Raw genomic sequence first — 19,663 nt, 5'->3', positions numbered from 1 at the left:
AGTCAAGGTGCGTATCCATCATAATGCCATCGTGCAATGTTTATATCCGTCAATAATACTTTAGGTGTCCGCAAAGCCTATTTCATGAAAAAGTGGCATAGTTCCCTAGAACAATTGATCACATAATTGGTGATGATAAAAAAAAAACTTTAATTCAGACTGAAAGAATGCTAGTAAAAATTAAGAGAAATCAGCAACTTGGCAACTAAGTGGTTTCAAGATCGCGAGGGTGTGGTGGGAGCCAGCCGCTTGCTGGTGGCTGTCCTCCCGTCTGGATTGAAATCTAAAATTCCACCCACTTGTTAACCATTGCAGAAAACACCTATACTTATAGAGTATTTTTTGCTTGGAATTGTGTAAACTTGCAGTAGTTAAATTTTCAGGAGAAACTCGTGAATCACCCTGTATATATATATATATATATATATATATATATATATATATATATATATATATATATATATATATATATATATATATATATATATATATATATATATATATATATATATATATATATATATATATATATATATATATATATATATATATATATATATATATATAATCAAAGTTTAGACTTACGTTAGGATCAGCAAATACACAAAAACATTCCTACAAATGAAAAATTTCACTTATTGTAATGTATTTTGAAAATAAAGAAAAGATAATCTTGTCAGAAAAAGAGAGAAAAACAAAACGATCAACAGAATCACTTGCAAGAATAAAAGAAACTTCTTGTTTCCCAGTCAACACACACCAGCATTCCAGCGACCCTTCCCTCTTACGCACGCCACAGACGCTCTTGCTTCCCCGCGGCCCCTCACTGTCTTTCAGGGCTGTGTTTCCCCTTCACCAATGACTCCCTGCGTGCGTGGGTCTTCTAAGGCGCGGCCATGACTCACGCCTACCTCCCTCCCTATTTCTATTTCTTTGCTTTTAAACAAAGAGAAAATACAATCTAGTCAATACTTAAGTTCTACAATTAAGTTTGAAATTTTACGATGAACATGTTTGTCCAGGTATTTCTAATATTTTCCTTTACTTTATGAACCATTCCGTAAATTTGCACTACCATTGTTATCATATCATTAACTAATTTTTTCCAATATTACAGCTAACAACATTATTATCATAATTAAAAATTTTGAACTTCATACGTTTTCTTATAATTTTACCTGTCGGTCTCTCTCTCTCTCTCTCTCTCTCTCTCTCTCTCTCTCTCTCTCTCTCTCTCTCTCTCTCACACACACACACACACACACACACACACACACACACACACACACACACACACACACACACACACACACACACACACACACACACACACACACACACACACACACACACACACACACACACACACACACACACACACACACACACACACACACACACACACACACACACACACACACACACACACACACACACACACACACACACACACACACACACACACACACACCTCAGTCTTATCAACCTTAAATATCCGATCAAGTTGTCTGTGTCACCAAGCCTAGACAACTACCACAGCCCAACGCCACCTAACCTCCACCGCACCCTAACACCACCATACCTTAAGGCGGCGTCACACTAGCACTTTTCCGTCTTCTTTTTCCGTCAATTTTCTGACGACTGTCAACTTTTGCAGACGGTGGCCGTCACACACAAGCTTGCTTCCGCCTTTGCCTCGCTTGTCGATTGTAAACAAACATGGCTCCTCATTCACCCCAGCAAGCCGCGGCTTTTTTGCACCTTATAGTGTATTCAGCTGTTCTGTGATCCCAAAGGCAACGGTGACCTCTAATACTCTCTATGAGAAATTCGTCAGTGTGTTTTGTCCACTGCTCATCTTGGCCAGCTACTTGGAAGTTGCCTTGGAAATATTCAAAAGCATCGCACATTCGCACTCCCCTGGAAATGTACACAAACAACTGAGGAACTTTTCATTGCTAGGCTAGAAGAAAAAAAAAATATGTATACAAACATATATTCACCAACTCATTTAAATTTCATGCCATGATAATAGCATTCTTCCGTTTAACAAAAAAAAAAAAAATTTTAATAAAAGTGTTGATTAGAAACCATAGTTCTTATTTTGACTAAAAATTGGCGCTAGACGAAAACGATGCTTTCCGTCTGACTCAAGACGACGGAAAGAGTTGACGGAAGAGTAAAAAGACGACGGAAATCGCCTGAGACGACGGAAAAAGTGCTAGTGTGACGCCGCCTTTAGCAGCACCAAACCACTACCAAACTGAACCTCACCACACCTCAACACCACCACAGTACACCTCAACAATTGCAACCCCATAAGTACATCAGCAAAGCCCCTGCTATTAATTATAATCGTCATTCCTTTGTGTTTATTAACAATAACCAAAATATTTCAAACCAATAATAGATCTAGAAAACTTAAAAGCTGGAACACTAAGGTTACCTGACTACCATATCTATCTATCTATCTATCTATCTATCTATCTATCTATCTATATATATATATATATATATATATATATATATATATATATATATATATATATATATATATATATATATATATATATATATTCCAATAAAACATTTCAGTCAGTGAGTCACATTCAAAGAAAAATGAGAGGTGTAAAACTACAACAAACACCCACACGAATCACAGTCAAGGTAATCCATGCGCGGTTTTAGTTAGTTAATGTTCGTTTTCTGCATCAGTTAACGAGGGAAACACATGGCATAAACAAGCACAGTGATTGGCGTCCCCTGCTTGCCTCTCACCTCTGCCCTTAATTGTATGATATTCCACGTCACAAAAAAAAAAAAAAAAACTCATAAGAAGAACAGACAACAATAATCTTGTTGGCCTTTATGATGCCGTTTGTGGAAAAGCTTCTCTTTCTAATCATAAGTAAAATGAATAGGTTAGTGCAGACTAAGGCCCCATCCACTTATATTTATTTCTATCCTAGCAGACTGACTAAACGTTTGATGGAAGCGTAGTTATTATAAGAAAGGTTGGTTGATCCATCAAACGAAGACATGAAATTTGTTCTTTTCGTCTACATACCCAGAACCCCAATTGAATTCACTCTCAATATATATATATATATATATATATATATATATATATATATATATATATATATATATATATATATATATATATATATATATATATATATATCCAGCAAAAAACAACATGTGTATTTGGTCATTCTCACCTACACCAAGGAGAACTGACTTTATTGTGAGTAACCATCACCGATTTGTTTATTTATTAAGGTAACGCGACTGTACGTTAAGCTAATACATTTCTTTTTGTTTATACCATGTGGGCTTTTCACCGGAATTTATGGGCTAAAGGGGATATTTTTAGGGTACCTACTATCTTAAAGCCCACCCGGTAGGAAACCGTTGCCCCGAGTGAGGAAGCCCAACCTACACTCAGACCGTGGACAGGATTCGAACCCGTGCGCTTGGAGACCTCTAGGATCCCAAAGCACGCATGGTTCCACTGTACCACGGAGGAGGTAACGCACCTCTACCTAGACAAGAAACGGTGTTCGCCGCTGTAGCAGGCGTCGCTTCATGAAGCGAACAAAACTTTTTTTCATCATAAAAGAAAAACTTCGCTGTAAACTTTTCTTCATGAAACTTAATTAAACAACGAATTTCGGATTATCACGTTTTTCGTCCGCCCACCTCTCTCTAAGAAAAACAAAACTACATAAAACAATGATTCTCAGCCCAGAGGACGCCAAAATGCGTAGCTAAGGGAGGATAGAGTGGGGCTGATGGTGTAGTGGAATAACGATACGCCACACTGATTTTTTTTTTACCTTTTTTGTAGCATTTCACTTAACAAAAGGACAAAGACTGAGAAAAAAGTTATTTGAGATGTAAAGATGTCATTTCAGAAAATGAGAAAAATGAGAAAACTTAGTGGAGAAAAGAAAGAAAGCGTCACAACACTCACTCACAACATAACGCCTGCCTCACCTCAAGTGGCTGCGAATCATGGCTTGGAGTCGCTCAGGAGCAAGACAAGGGTCACGCCAACGCCTCCACACCACACCTTCTCTTCCCCCAGAGCCTTGCCGCCCACACTCGCTTTCCGTCTTCCACCATCTCTTCTTGCCCCCACCTCTCCGTCCTCCACTACCTCCTCGTGCTTTCACTCCCCTCATACTCCACCAGTGTCTCTATTACTCCACGTCCTCCACCACCACTCAGTCCTCTCTGCCCATCATCACTTCAACTCCACCACTACCAGCAAGGCCCAATATCTCCTTCCTTCCCACGCCACGTCGCTCATATATTTTCTTAACGTCACGACCTCCTAGCATCACACCCACACCCACCCCCACCCACTCTTCTTCCTTCCCAGGCCCACGCACTTCCCTCCCAACACTCACGTCCTCCTCCAATGCCTTGCTATCCCGGCATTTTACAGCCACCACGCCGTCGCAGCGCCATGCCTTCACGCCTACTGTATACATCCAAAGCAACACTACACGTCAGTCCTCACCACCACCACTGCCATCGCTGCCGCCATGTCATCGCCATCTCTGATATAAACACACATCCGTCCTGCGATGCGTTTCCCTTCCAGCATGACAAAAAAAACAACATATTTTCTACCTGACATAATGAAACCGATGCGAGAAGACCCCTCCTAACAAGAACATATTTCATGGAAACCACGGGTAGTGATACAGAATTTCACGTCATGCTCGTCCCTGTGTAAGTGACGGGGCATGTGTGCACGTATTACAAAGATCGACAGAGATATTTCCATGGCAAATTTGTGAGATCATATCTGAGGTTCAAGTGTTGCGGTAAAGCGAATTACAAAAAAAAAAAGGTGAATATTAATTAAAAGTGAGGATGTTAGTGGGCTGCGTAAAGAACGTTGCTCCGAAGGACACCCATTTATGGGAGTTGGTGGCGTAGTGGATGAGGTGGTGAGCGTGGGATTGGGAAAACATCCATGCGTAGGTTCGAATCCCACCACGTGCTGCCTTGAATCTTTGTCATTTGTCGAGTGGCTTAAAGTTACCAACATGTCACCATGATACCCAGGTTCTACGTAGAGATGTAATTGCCTTACACTAAAGATGCGCTTGGGTATGTGATATGGGCCCTGTATGGGCACCACTTTAAATAAAATTGCCTGCGCCGCTAATGGGTGGAAGCTGAACAGCGCTTCCCATACTCTTCAAGTGTACCTAAAGGCGAAATAGGCCATAACGTAAAAGAAAAAATGTTATTTTCCTATAGCAATGTTTTCACGTAGAGAAAAAGCTTAAGATTATGATATTCCAGCAAACGATGCCACTTATGAAAATATCACCTTTCTACTTATGGTACTAATTTGAAAATTACATTCCAGAAGACTGACGATTATAATTCCTCTTGGCCAACAACACTGAAAAGGATATTATAATCTGTTCATGCCAATGCAGAAAAAAAGATTGCCAGAGAAAGATCTTGCAGAAATGAGAACGAAAAGAAAAGACCTACTCAATTATGTTTCCAAGAGAGACAAGCAGAAAGGCCTTACAATTTCTATCTCTACTATACAGCGTTCATATGACTTTAAGTTCTAACAGATCGAAGGAAAAAGTCTTACGCAATCACTTTTCGTTAATCGTCTCCCAAACCATGAGAGAAATACGATCCAAACTGCATCATAATAATATATCCCACCCATGTACCGAAAAAAAACTCCCAACCACGTATTTGTTAACGTAGAACGAAACCAATTAGAGGGAGGTTACTTTTTTAAGGGCCTACACACACACACACACACACACACACACACACACACACACACACACACACACACACACACACACACACACACACACACACACACACACACACACACACACACACACACACACACACACACACACACACACACACACACACACACACACACACACATTCTATTTTATTCTTTTCTGTTCACACACACACACACACACACACACACACACACACACACACACACACGGGCGCCCTAAAGAGCACCGCGCATTGACCGGTAGCACCTTAGCGCGGTGCCCACTATGGTGCGAGCCATAAATAAATAAATAAATAAATAAGTAAATTCTTGGTTAAGTTAAATCCATAGTTAGGTTAAGCATTTAATTGTTTTAATGCCCCCCCCCCCACCCTGTACATTTTCAGTGTAAAATTTTGTAGCACTGCCAAATTAATAAACCGTATATTATTATTATTATTATTACACACACACACACACACACACACACACACACACACACACACACACACACACACACACACACACACACACACACACACACACACACACACACACACAAAGCGGCGAGGCAAATGGGCAAGCCTCTTAATGTGTAGCCTCTGTTCACCTAGCAGTAAATAGGTACGGGATGTAACTCGAGGGGTTGTGGCCTCGCTTTCCCGGTGTGTGGTGTGTTGTGGTCTCAGTCCTGCCAGAAGATCGGTCTATTAGCTCTGAGCTCGCTCCGTAAGGGGGAAGGCTGGCTGGGTGACCAGCAGACGATCGTGGTGAAACACACACACACACACACACACACACACACACACACGCGCGCGCGCGCGCCCCGGTAGCTCAGTGGTTAGAGCGCTGGTTTCACAAGCCAGAGGACCAGGGTTCCATTCCCTGGCCGGGTGGAGATATTTGGGTGTGTCTCCTTTCACGTGTAGCCCCTGTTCACCTAGCATTGAGTAGGTACGGGATGTAAATCGAGGAGTTGTGACCTTGTTGTCACGGTGTGTGGTGTGTGCCTGGTCTCAGGCCTATCCGAAGATCGGAAATAATGAGCTCTGAGCTCGTTCCGTAGGGTAACGTCTGGCTGTCTCGTCAGAGACTGCAGCAGATCAAACAGTGAAACACACACACACATACCAGCGCGTGCCTACAACTGAACACCAACAATCTTTTACACCTTTCTATTCATCAATTCTTCCTTACAAGACTAGAAAATATAATACATCACTCCTAATTCATAGACAAACAATAAACAGCAACAACAACAATCATAATAATGAAGATGATGATAACAATAATAATAATAATTATAATAATAATATTATTAATATTAATAATAATAATAATAATAATAATAATAATAATAATAATAATAATAATGATGATAATTATGATAGTAATAATAATAATAATAATAATAATAATAATAATAATAATAATAATAATAATAATAATAATAATAACAATAATAACAAAAATAACAATAATAATAATAATAATAATAATAATAATAATAATAATAATAATAAAATGATAACAACAACAACAACAACAACAACAACAACAACAACAACAACAACAACAACAACAACAACAGCAACAACATAAAACAATAATGATAATGATAATAATGATATTAATAATAATAATAATAAAAATAATAATAATAATAATAATAATAATAATAATAATAATAATAATAATAATAATAATAATAAAAGCGTTTTTTTCCTTTCACAGACTGGCCTAAGCCGCCCCTGGAGTACTGCCGCCGCCCCTCCTGGTGAAGCCACAGAGGGAGGTGACAACGACGACCTTCAGCGGCTAACAGGAGGAGGAGGAGGAGGAGGAGGAGGAGGAGGAGGAGGAGGATGAGGAGAAGGAGGAGGAGGAGGAGGTGGAGGAAGTTGGACGTTCTGAGGAAGTAAAAAGTGCGAAGAGGAGACGAGAGGAAATGAGAAGAAGCGCGAGATATATGACCATGACGGCACCAAGGTGAAGAAGAGGAGGACGTGGAGAATTAAGAGGAAAAAGAAGAAGAAGAAGAAGAAGAAGAAGAAGAAGAAGAAGAAGAAGAAGAAGAAGAAGAAGAAGAAGAAGAAGAAGAAGAAGAAGAAGAAAAATAAAAGAAGGAGGAGGCTAGATAAAAAGAGGGAGGAAGGGGAAAGCGATAATGAGGGAGGATGATGACAACGTGGACGAGGGGCACAGGAGGAGGAGGAGGAGGAGGAGGAGGAGGAGGAGGAGGAAGAGAAATAGGAGAGAAGAAAAAAAAAAAAAAGAAAAAATGAAAAACGAGGAATAAGAGGTCGTCATGGAGAAGAGGAGAAATGAGAAAGATTTTTGGAAGTAATCCCCGTGCTTGTAATAACACGACGTTAATAGCTAGACAAATAAAAATAAAAATAAGCACACGACCTCACCCACCACTCCCTCCATCCCCACACAATAAAAAAAAAATGGAAGAAACAAGGAAAACTGGTGGTTGTATTGTGATGATGATGTATGTGGTGGTGGTGGTGGTGGTGGTGGTGGTGGAAGTGGCGGTGTGGATAGTGGTTGCTGGGGAAAGTGGTGGTGGCGGTGCGTTCTGTCCACATTCTAAAGGAGGAGGAGGGAGATAAAGAAAATAAGAAGAAAAAAAGGACAGAAGAGATGTCGGCCACAGTCAGTCTGCCGCCAGAAATAGAAGACAGAGAGAGGCTTGAAGAGGAGGAGGAGAAAGAGAGAGAGGAGGAGGAGGAGGAGGAAAAGGAGAAGAAAGAGTAAGAGTGACTAACGACACCGAAGAGAACGAAGACGTGAAAAGTGGCACGAGAAAGAGAACATGCATAGTACATAATAATCAAGAACAAATCTAAATGAAACAAAAAATACACGATACGAAAAATGTGGAGGGAAAAACAGAAACAACAGAGGAAGAAAGCGGAAGTAAAAGATGAATAAAACACCGAAAAGAAGAAGAAAAGAAAAAGAATCACATGAGGAAGGAAAAACAAAAACGCAAGATAAATACGGAAATAAAAGAAAAAAGGGAGGGAGAAAGATTAAAGAGGTGAAGAGGAGAAGGAGGTGGAAGAAGAGGAGAAGGATTATACGAAGAAAAGAAAAATAGAAATTGTAACTACGGAAATTAAGAAGAGGAGAAAAAGAAAAGATAGCGAGAAGAGAAGAAGGAGGAGGAGGAGGAGGAGGAGGAGGAGGAAGAGGAGGAGGAGGAGGAGAAGGAGGAGGAGGAATAAGAAGCGAGGTAGAAGGATGGATGTGGCGCGTCCTTACTGCAAACACAAAGGACGAAGAGGAAGGCACAAAAAAACACAATGCCGGGAGGACCGTCACTCCACCAAATGGACTGTTAGGCTGACGCTGTAGAGGAAACATTGCTCTCTCTCTCTCTCTCTCTCTCTCTCTCTCTCTCTCTCTCTCTCTCTCTCTCTCTCTCTCTCTCTCTCTATGAGCATGCCATACAATCTAGAAAGGAGAAGAAAAGAAGAAGAGGATGAAGAAGAAGATGAAGAAGAAGAAGAAGAAGAAGAAGAAGAAGAAGAAGAAGAAGAAGAAGAAGAAGAAGAAGAAGAAGAAGAAGAAGAAGAAGAAGAAGAAGAAGAAGAAGAAGAAGAAGAAGAAGAAGAAGAAGAAGAAGAAGAAGAAGAAGAAGAAGAAGAAGAGCGAAATGGAACTAAAGAAAACTATGGAAAACAAATACATATATAAAAACATTTGTCAAGAAAAATTTTACAAAGAGATTCTAGGTGTTTTGTGGACGGATGTGACGGCAAAGGAGAAAGAGGAGGAGAAGGAGAAGAAGGAGGAAGAGGAGGAGTTGGAGGAGGAGGAGGAGGAGGAGGAGGAGGAGGAGGAGGAGGAGGAGGAGGAAGTAAAGTAATAGAATGCAATTCCTTTCCACTAGAAACCATGAGCACCTCCGCTAAGGGGTTATCCTTCTCCAGTAGAATAATTTTGGTGCTGAGTGCTGAGAATTTAGCAGTGAGTGATTGAGAAAGAAAAAAAGAAAAATATATTGACGAGTATTAATTTTCGAAAGTATCAAGACATTTTTCTACATCGAATTTAGGTAGCTGAGCACTGGTTAGGTCAAGAGAATAACTAATAGAGTAAGGACAGAGGTAGGTAGCGGTAACCTAAGTGTAAAGGTAAGGTCTGACGTCAAGCAGGTGACAGGTAAGGTAATCAAAGCACCTTTCCTGTACCTGTGCTCAAGCAAGATAGAGGGAAAGTGTGTGTGTTTGTGTGTGTGTGTGTGTGTGTGTGTGTGTATCAATCCAGTAAATTGAAGCAGATATATAACCAAACGGATAAACAGGAAGTGACGAACAAGAGATTAGTTATTGACACAGATGCGTACTGAGAGAGAGAGAGAGAGAGAGAGAGAGAGAGAGAGAGTGTGTAATTCACTGTTTGATCTGCTGCAGTCTCTGACGAGACAGCCAGACATTACCCTACGGAACGAGCTCAGAGCTCATTATTTCCGATCTAGGGATAGGCCTGAGACCAGGCACACACCACACACCGGGACAACAAGGTCACAACTCCTCGATTTACATCCCGTACCTACTCACTGCTAGGTGAACAGGGGCTACACGTGAAAGGAGACACACCCAAATATCTCCACCCGGCCGGGGAATCGAACCCCGGTCATCTGGCTTGTGGAGCCAGCGCTCTAACCACTGAGCTACCGGGCCGTGTGCGTGTGTAATTCACTGTTTGATTTGCTGCAGTCTCTGACGAGACAGCCAGACGTTACCCTACGGAACGAGCTCAGAGCTCATTATTTCCGATCTTCGGATAGGCCTGAGACCAGGCACACACCACACACCGGGACAACAAGGTCACATCTCCTCGATTTACATCCCGTACCTACTCACTGCTAGGTGAACAGGGGCTACACGTGAAAGGAGACACACCCAAATATCTCCACCCGGCCGGCGAATCGAACCTCGGTCCTCTGGCTTGTGAAGCCAGCGCTCTAACCACTGAGCTACCGTGTGTGTGTGTGTGTGTGTGTGTGTGTGTGTGTGTGTGTTGTGTTCATAACCCACATCACCAAGCTGTCAAATGAAGTGAGAACATGCAACTGTAGCAGCAGGAAACTATAGAATATCCCCAAAAGAACCCACTGTAGTATACGCGTTGTAGCAGACATACCTACATAGACTTTCATGTAGTAGATCAAACAACCCTATCAAAACCAGAAGGTGCTCCTTACGAAGTGCAGTGACCGTCAAAGAATACAAAGGAATACAAAGGGACATATAGAAGTGCAGGTACGTTGGTCCCTAAAAGGCTGTTTGTGATAAGCTATGCCGTCTTATGTAAAGGAAGAGAAGTAAGAAAGGAAAGAAGAAACATTAATATTCGAGTCTGTAGTGGCAGGGACAAAAGGTAATGCAATGATGGAAGACACGGTTGATATAAACTGCAACAAGTGAATGAGAAAATGATGATACTCGTAAAAGAAGGGTGTGGAGAAGGACAATGCTATTATGGACACTGAAGACCCAGACATATTGCATTTTTACATTATTTTCCACTCCACTGTCGGGGGAGGAACGAAATTATGTTAAAGGAGAATAACTATGCTACTACAACTAGAGCAGAGACGACAGCAACAATAATAACAAAAATATATTCATAACTTCTTACAAAAGAATTAAAAACGGAAAGTAATTGAAGATAGACAAAAGAGGAGTTAGTAAAGACAACAAGTGCTACTGACTAATTTAAAAAAACGATCAGAAATAGAAAAGAAAAGCAAAAACTTACAAAATCTGCTTGACTCGTTCCGCTCTTCGAACAGCAGTATCAAAAAGAAAAGGAAGAAAATAGATCATACAACAAATATCTATTCCTCGAGGGAGCTTTCGTGTTCACCTGTCAAGAATTGCTCCTCATCTGCTTCACGCCTCCACCTCACCATCATTATTGCCCTCACTAGCCCCTCACAACCTCCTCTCCAGATGGTCTATGTAACAGAACCAAACTGCTTTCTTAAGAGTGTATTCAAAGCTACAACATTTCGTATTTTCAACTTTCCTCCCCTCACACAACTCCCTAATTTTCAAGGCCTTCTAAAGTCACACACATAGAGAACAGGAGGTGACCCTTAATGTAATCGAGTTTTCTTTCCTTTCCTTCTATATCTCTCTGTCTGTCTCTCTGTGCGTGTCCCTTTCCCTTGTTCAGCGCCAGACACTTCCGTGGTAATGAATGGGGAAGGGTGAGTCAGGTTAAGTCAGGTTAAGTCACACTCTCCCAACTTGTTCCTGTATTTTTCTGTTCTGCCTCTGGTGTGTCTATTAGCAAGGATCAGAGGGAGGAGGTGTTCTCGAGATAGTTGTTAAGACCTGTCTCTCCCTCTCCTTCCATTCCTTAGCTCTTCACTTAAAGTACGACACGGGTCTTGTAAATGCTTTCATATTCCATGAGATGTATCTGAAAATACTGTTTCAGAAGGGTGAGAGATAGTGATTGTGATGGTATTGATGATTATGATGATGATGACGATGATGACGATAATGATGATGATGATGATGATGATGATGATGGCAGTGGCGGTGGTGGTGATGGTGGTGGTAGTGAATGCGTGTGTTGTTTTTAATCGTTATTATTTTCATATCAATATGTAGTGGTAGTTTGTATGTCATTGCTACTATATTACAACAGGGTAGACGATGCCACACACACACACACACACACACACACACACACACACACACACACACACACACACACACACACACACACACACACACACACACACACACACACACACACACACACACACACACACACACACACACACACACACACACACACACACACACACACACACACACACACACACACACACACACACACACTCATTGGTTCGCCAGCTCAATGTTATATCCTCCTGAGATCTTTGTGATATTCCAACAGATAATCAAAATGTACACAGAAAGAGTCTTGGGAACAGTGGTGGTGGTGGTGGTGGTGGTGGTGGTGGTGGGGATGGCATTGGAGAGTGGTTGTGGGAGGACGAGGAGAATGCACTGGGAGATATACGAGTATTGGTGATGACAGATTACAGTTGGTAATGAAGGAGGGTGATATAAGTGAGGTAGTGAGGTGAGGTGGTGAGCTATGGTGGTGACTATAGTAAAGAGAGACAACTACTGGAACTGCTGGTGGTGGTGGTGGTGGCAGCTGCGATGAAGGCAGGGAGTGTGTAGGGGGAGGAGAAGGAAGTCAGGCAGATTATGATGGTGATGATGAGTGTTTGAAGTCATGACAATGGTGGTGGTGGTGGTGGTGATGAGTGCCTGTCTCCCCAGGTAGTGATTACGTCACTATCACACCCATCACCCCACTTCTCTCCTCACCCTCCTTTGATCTCTAGCACTTACTCACCATATGATGCCAACCTTCCTTTTACCTTTTCACCACCACCACCACCACCTTCACCCTTGTTTACCTACCTCCCTACTAATATCACACCTTGGCATATTCTCCACCCTCTTCCACCCTCATAATGCTATGCTCTCCTGCCACTATTACCCACCATAGCTCCACCACATCACAACACCTCAAATCCATTCCCCTATGTATCATCATCTTTCTGCTCCTCCATCTCTTCTCGCCCATTTATTTTTTTCGCCTCTTCCTCCTAGTCTGTTCTCTACCAATCCTCTCTTGCCCGCTATGCAACTCCCTCCCTGGCACCTCCCTCCCCATCCACATCTCTTTCTCCTTCACTCCTTTTCCTTGATGTCCCTCCTCTCCCATCACTCCTCTTTCTTTTCACCTTCTCTCTCCTCATTCCCTTTCCTCGCTGTCTTTCTTCTTTCATCACTCCCTCTTCATTCTTCCCGTTCCATGCCACCTCTCCCTTTCCTCACTCCCTTCCCCACTCTCCTCCTCCCCCACATCGGCGTTTCCCACACTACCAAGGGACGAGTTTGTCGTTGCTGTCGCGTCTTTTCCGTGTTTGTGGCGAAAGGCCAAGCTTACGCTTCTCTATGTCTCAATGTGGCTATAAATATATATACAAAAAAGCATTTATATATACAACAGACAAATAAATATATGAATGAATATATAGCTTTATATATATATATATATATATATATATATATATATATATATATATATATATATATATATATATATATATATATATAATTAGCTCATGTATATATGCTATAAATAATTATGCATACATAGATCTGTAAGCTTATGTTATATGTAAGTTCTGCGAGAGGTAGGTTATGCATATTATATTCAGATCATACAGGATGGTCCAAAGATTTAATATTCAAAGGTACTGATAGTGTGTATTATTCTTGAAAAGTACTCTGGGGTTACTCAAGGGTACTAGTATAACTTTTGGGACACACGGTCCCGGGTTTAGTCCACCAATACTTTTTGGCCCACCTAGTGATCCCAACAGTAGTTTTCCCGTAATAACCATAATCATATTTTGACGTCATTTTCATTTTATTCTAATTATTGCCGAATACTTTTTATCAGTAATTCAAAAACGTTTTATTAAACATAGGGAAACACTTACATTAGTCTACATGTGTGCGTGCATGTGTGTGTGTGTGTGTGTGTGTGTGTGTGTGTGTGTGTGTGTGTGTGTGTGTGTGTGTGTGTGTGTGTGTGTGTGTGTGATGGAGGTGTATCGTAGCTAAGCTCATCTGGTGTACACAAAACCTCAGTGCACATTCAGGTGTACACAGGTGACATGATGTTAATTAGTGTGCAACTCGTACAGGTGTTGTGGCTTTTTCACCTGTGTGTGTGTGTGTGTGTGTGTGTGTGTGTGTGTGTGTGTGTGTGTGTGTGTGTGTGTGTGTGTGTGTGTGTGTGTGTGTCCTAACCTAACATAACGCTTAACTGTTGCAACATAGGATAGCCATATACATACATACATATATTTTTCGAACGAAATAAAAATAGCGCCACGAGACATGTTACTAATCCCAAGAGTGAGTGAAGTATTAGGGTCCCTGACAGCCAGCTATACACTCACCCACCATCTCAAAACGTAATAAAATGCAGCGAACACTACCACTACTACTTTTAAAACTCCAATACGGCGATCACCATTCTTATCAAACCATTCCCGGATCATCTATTAGCACAGCTTCCAAGCGTGAAGCACCTACACCTCGTGGGGAACAGAGAAAATAAAGTAAAAAAGACAAAGATAACGACCACTTTTGTGAGTTTTTAATGTGTATGTGATTGTCATACTTCAAGTAAACCTCATCAGCACACCGATGATGAAGGAACAGGAGGAGGAAAAGAGGAAATGCGCGAAAGCTCATAGGTGTGCGTATATGTGTAAAGAGAAAGACTTTACCTCATCCAAACTTCATAACGTGCAATGAAGCACATCGCTCCAGATACAATGAGTGGAGGTGTCTGGGTGTGGTGGTGGTGACGTGTGTGTGTGTGTCGTGGCGCGTGGGTGCGATCGTGTCTGTGTTGCTCATCACCACTGGGACAAAGCGGCCATGGTGGTGCAAAGAGACAGGGAAAGAAAGGCAGGGAGATGGAAGTGCACAGATGACGCCGCAATTTCCAGTGTACATAGGAGAGAAACAGGTAGAGTGTGTACATAGTGGGGCGGACTGCTGCTGCTGCTGCTGTTGCTGCTGCAAGTGCTGCTGCTGCTGCTGTTGCTGCTGCTGCTGCTGCTGCTGCTGTCCGCCCCCAAAATATTTTCTTTCTCTCAATAAAAATAACTTTCAAAATTTGTTCCCTGTGTTTTATTGTTCCTTTCATTTACACTATGAATGTGTGTGTGTGTGTGTGTGTGTGTGTGTGTGTGTGTGTGTGTGTGTGTGTGTGTGTGTGTGTGTGTGTGTGTGTACACACACACACACACACACACACACATATATATATATACACACACACACACACACACACACACACACTTAGACACACGAATTTAACATTAAAATCAATATTGACGATAGAGCAATGCAACACCACTATCGACACCAAAGCCGCAGAAAAGGAAAATCCTCAAGTAAATAGTGACTTAAAAAAAATCATAGTGGTAGTAACACAGTAACAGTAGTATGCTTCACTATTGTGGTAATAGTAGTAGTAGTAGTAGCAGTAGCAGTAGCAGTAGCAGTAGCAGCAGCAGCAGCAGCAGCAGCTGCTGCTGCTGCTGCTGTAGTAGTAGTAGCTCTTCATGTGGTTAATACTAAAAAATTCGTCTGTCATGCACCGCTGTGACACATGGTGGGGGAGAGGGGGATGCATCGTCTCCGTCCACTTCAACTCCATTCACGTATGGCACATAAGACTTACGTGCCATATGTGGATGGAGTTGAAGTGGACAGAGACGACGCATCCCCCTCTCCCCAACCACGTGTCATAGCGGTGCATGACAGACGAATTATAATCGGTCGATCCGTAACGTAAGTACCCGCAGATTTGGCTTGGGCCTCGTACCTTCCTGGGTCACCGAGTTCACATCAGATATTATGGGGATGGCTTCAACGTTCTATTATGTAGGTGATTAACGACCACATTTTGAACCCATTCATACACCGTGGAATGAGCGCATCTTCTTTTACTCAATACCTGAACACGAAAACTTCGTCCAAAACTGAAATACTAAGTAAGAGGTTCAAAACAGATGTCAAACCTTTTCATTCCTTAGTTCAACAAATGATACTACTCTCGTAGCACAGTAGCATGTATTCCATCTTGGCCTACAAAATGCCAAATGAACTTCACGGTTTCAATGGTTCGGCTTACCTGTAATAGGAAATCTCCTTTAGAAGATGTGCTGATGTGGGGAAAGTATAACGTATGTGATTGGTGTTGATGGTGACGGTGGTGATGGTAGTGGTGGTGGTGATAGTAAAGCTGATGATACAGAAACAAGTTGTGGTAAACATATCGTACACAAATGGAGGTCAAAAGTACTACTCCAGTATTAGTGATGAAGTGTGCGAGAACCCTACCCACAGTGTCTTTATAAAACATTCCAAATTAACAAGTATCATGTATGCTGCGTCCTGACTTCGGAACTGTATAAAAGTTCGTATGATTCGAAGCTAGCAGTAATACACTTGGCTTAAGACCGAGGAGAGCTTTGCCACTTGCCAAATAATGCTCCAGCCCACCAGCACAACTATCATAACAGACCCTGATTTCTATCCCTAAACATCCAAACATTCCAGCTGAAAGATTCATTTCACTTAATAACAAAGAGATTTAGTAACTAAAGTATCTTAAAAAATGTAAAACCAATCGAACAAAATCGCGGCACGTATGCTGACTTGGTGCCACAACCACCACCAGACTGCGATAGCGGGAACATAAACGAATCTTCCACCACACACCACACACATTCATACCCACTCATCACAGACTCACCACACATGCTGGGCTGCTGTGAACAAGCTTCCGGTAGAGCTTGGCCAGTTTTATTCCTTCTTCATTACAAATATCGTTCGAGAAAACACAGAATCCAACACACACGTGCACCACTCAACACACTCCGCTGCACTGCTTCAAGCGACTAGCAGCGTTTTGAAGCAGTTCGGAGCTTCTTGATGGTCAATTAAGGCAGTCACGGATACATGCTAGAGATTATTTAGAGTTAGACTAAGACAGTTCATCAAAATAGCTGAACAAACAATTCTCTCTCTCTCTCTCTCTCTCTCTCTCTCTCTCTCTCTCTCTCTCTCTCTCTCTCTCTCTCTCTCTCTCTCTCTCTCTCTCTCTCTCTCTCTCTCTCTCTCTCTCTCTCTCTCTCTCTCTCTCTCTCTCTGAAATCTCATCCAGTGTAATGGACCAGAGGATGAAAAGTGAACGGATGAATGGGCAGCACCGTGACTCCTTCACTACCTGCTCTTACATATATACCTTTACATTTAGATCCTTCTCTCCTCCTCCTTCTCCTCTGGTGCTGCTATACTACGACTTCCGACTTTCAACTATCTTAGATTTCCTTCTTATGATGGTTATGGTGGTGGTGGTGATGGAGGTGCGGGTGTTGGAAGCGGTAGACAAGTGGTTAATGGTAATGATAATTGTGGTGATGTTGTTACCATTCATTACTCCCCACTATTGTTCTTCATTAAAATTAAAGATCTTTTCATCTGTACAATTTATTACCTGTAAATATTATGAAACAATCTGCTATTATTTCTTTCAAGCCTTCTTCTCTCTTGGGATCGTCTTCACAATTTTGTATCTGACAGGTAGACAAAGTGGTTAAGAAATTCATAAATACGTAAATAAGGAAGGAAAAATATTGCAGCTCGACCGAAGTAATCTTATGTAATCTAATTCTTGGGTAAGTTTTCCTGGTCTGGGAAATGTGAAAGATGATGCAAAAAACTGAGCGAGAGAGAGAGAGAGAGAGAGAGAGAGAGAGAGAGAGAGAGAGAAATGTTCTCGAATACTTGAACAGCTTTTAAAGAGGTTTACATTAGCATTCCTTTACCCTTTAATGCAAATAAGTGATGCAGTGTGTGTGTGTGTGTGTGTGTGTGTGTGTGTGTGTGTGTGTGTGTGTGTGTGTGTGTGTGTATAAGCACCTACACCCACACACACTCTCAACAATAGGAAGTCAAACACGTGCTGTAAACAAAACCTGGACTCCAACAATACCTCTGAATGTCCTCCAGTAGAAAAAATCAACATAAACAAAGAGAAGAAGTGGAGAAAATTAAAGAAGTAAAATAATTTCTTAAAGCAAATGTAAATTTAAAGAAACGAAATTCTGAAGTTTTTTTCTCTCTTTTATCTTTTTTTTCATGCATTCTTCCATGCGCCTTAAAGTTAAAAAGTAGGTTAATTATAGCCCCGAGATACACATTTATTCTATTTTTTTATAGTTTGCCAGCTCGTGACTCAGCAGAAATTTTGCGCAAGGCAGTTTTTCTTTTTCTTTTTCCTTCCATTTCTTATTTCTTTTTATTTTTCTAACGATGGATGTTAAGTTCTATTCTCTCTCTCTCTCTCTCTCTCTCTCTCTCTCTCTCTCTCTCTCTCTCTCTCTCTCTCTCTCTCTTCGTTAAAGAACAAAAACGCTTCACTTCCTTCTTAGTTATGAATAGCATACACTCATACTCTTAGCATGCCTCCTTACCTCCCTCCCTCCATCCTTCCCTGCCTCCCTGCTTTCCTCCCTGTCTCCTAAGCCTCCTCCTGCCAGCCTTACCACCCACTCTTCCCCTTAGGCACTTTACACGTCCTTCTCTTCTCTCCCCCCTCCCTCCCTCCCTCCCTCTCTTTTACTTCTAACAACGTCCTCTCCCAACTTCTTCCTCCTTGCACTTTTCGTCCTTCCCTCCTTCCTTCCTTTCTTCTCTCCCGTAGTCACCCACTCTCTCGTCTCCCCCAAACCTCCTCTTGCGTGTATTTTTTATCTCCTGACTCTTCCTCCTACCTTCCCTCCTCGTGTTGCCCCCTCTCCTTCTTCTCCTCCTCCTTCTGCTCTTTCTCCTCCTCCTCCTCCTCCTCCTCCTCCTCCTCCTCCTCCTCCTCCTCCTCCTCCTCCTCCTCCTCTTCTAAACATGAGCAAGCAACACAAGCAGACTCAAGTGTTTCTCATGAACGCGCCTCAAGCGAGTCACAGGCAGGCAGTGACCTGGGAAGCAAGCACTCGTCGACGCAATATTTTCCACGCCAAGAAAATAAAAGAAGGGGTATTTTGAAGCCATTGTGACGCATGTGCAGACGGGACTATGAAGAAGAGGAAAATTAAGAAAAGAAGGAGAAGGGTTCCGAAAGGAGAGATAAGAAGATTGGTTGAAGAAAAGCTGAGGAATTTTACGAGTAGGAAGAAAGTAAATGAAAGTTAGAGAAAAAATAACGTAGGAGGTACAACTGGTACAT

The 19,663-nt window shown here is 41.8% G+C and overlaps 1 protein-coding gene across 10 annotated transcripts in view; it reads left to right on the top strand.

The window, feature by feature from the left end:
- Positions 1 to 7,863, top strand: part of LOC123519824 — a 248,780-nt gene extending 240,917 nt beyond the window's left edge. For 6 of the 10 annotated variants that reach the window (XM_045281345.1, XM_045281344.1, XM_045281350.1 and 3 more), the window contains one exon: positions 7,523 to 7,863. In XM_045281345.1, the coding sequence (XP_045137280.1) occupies positions 7,523 to 7,569 (47 nt within the window). In that variant the 3' untranslated portion in view covers positions 7,570 to 7,863. The remainder of the gene's footprint in view (positions 1 to 7,522) is intronic. The other 4 variants (XM_045281346.1, XM_045281343.1, XM_045281348.1 and 1 more) reach the window with 2 other exon arrangements.
- Positions 7,864 to 19,663: the final 11,800 nt, after the last annotated feature.

This window comes from Portunus trituberculatus, chromosome 46, assembly GCF_017591435.1.
Source record: "Portunus trituberculatus isolate SZX2019 chromosome 46, ASM1759143v1, whole genome shotgun sequence".
NCBI classification, from domain to species: domain Eukaryota; kingdom Metazoa; phylum Arthropoda; class Malacostraca; order Decapoda; family Portunidae; genus Portunus; species Portunus trituberculatus.
The sequence above is the reverse complement of the archived record's forward strand: the minus strand, read 5'-3'. Positions and strand labels throughout refer to the sequence as shown.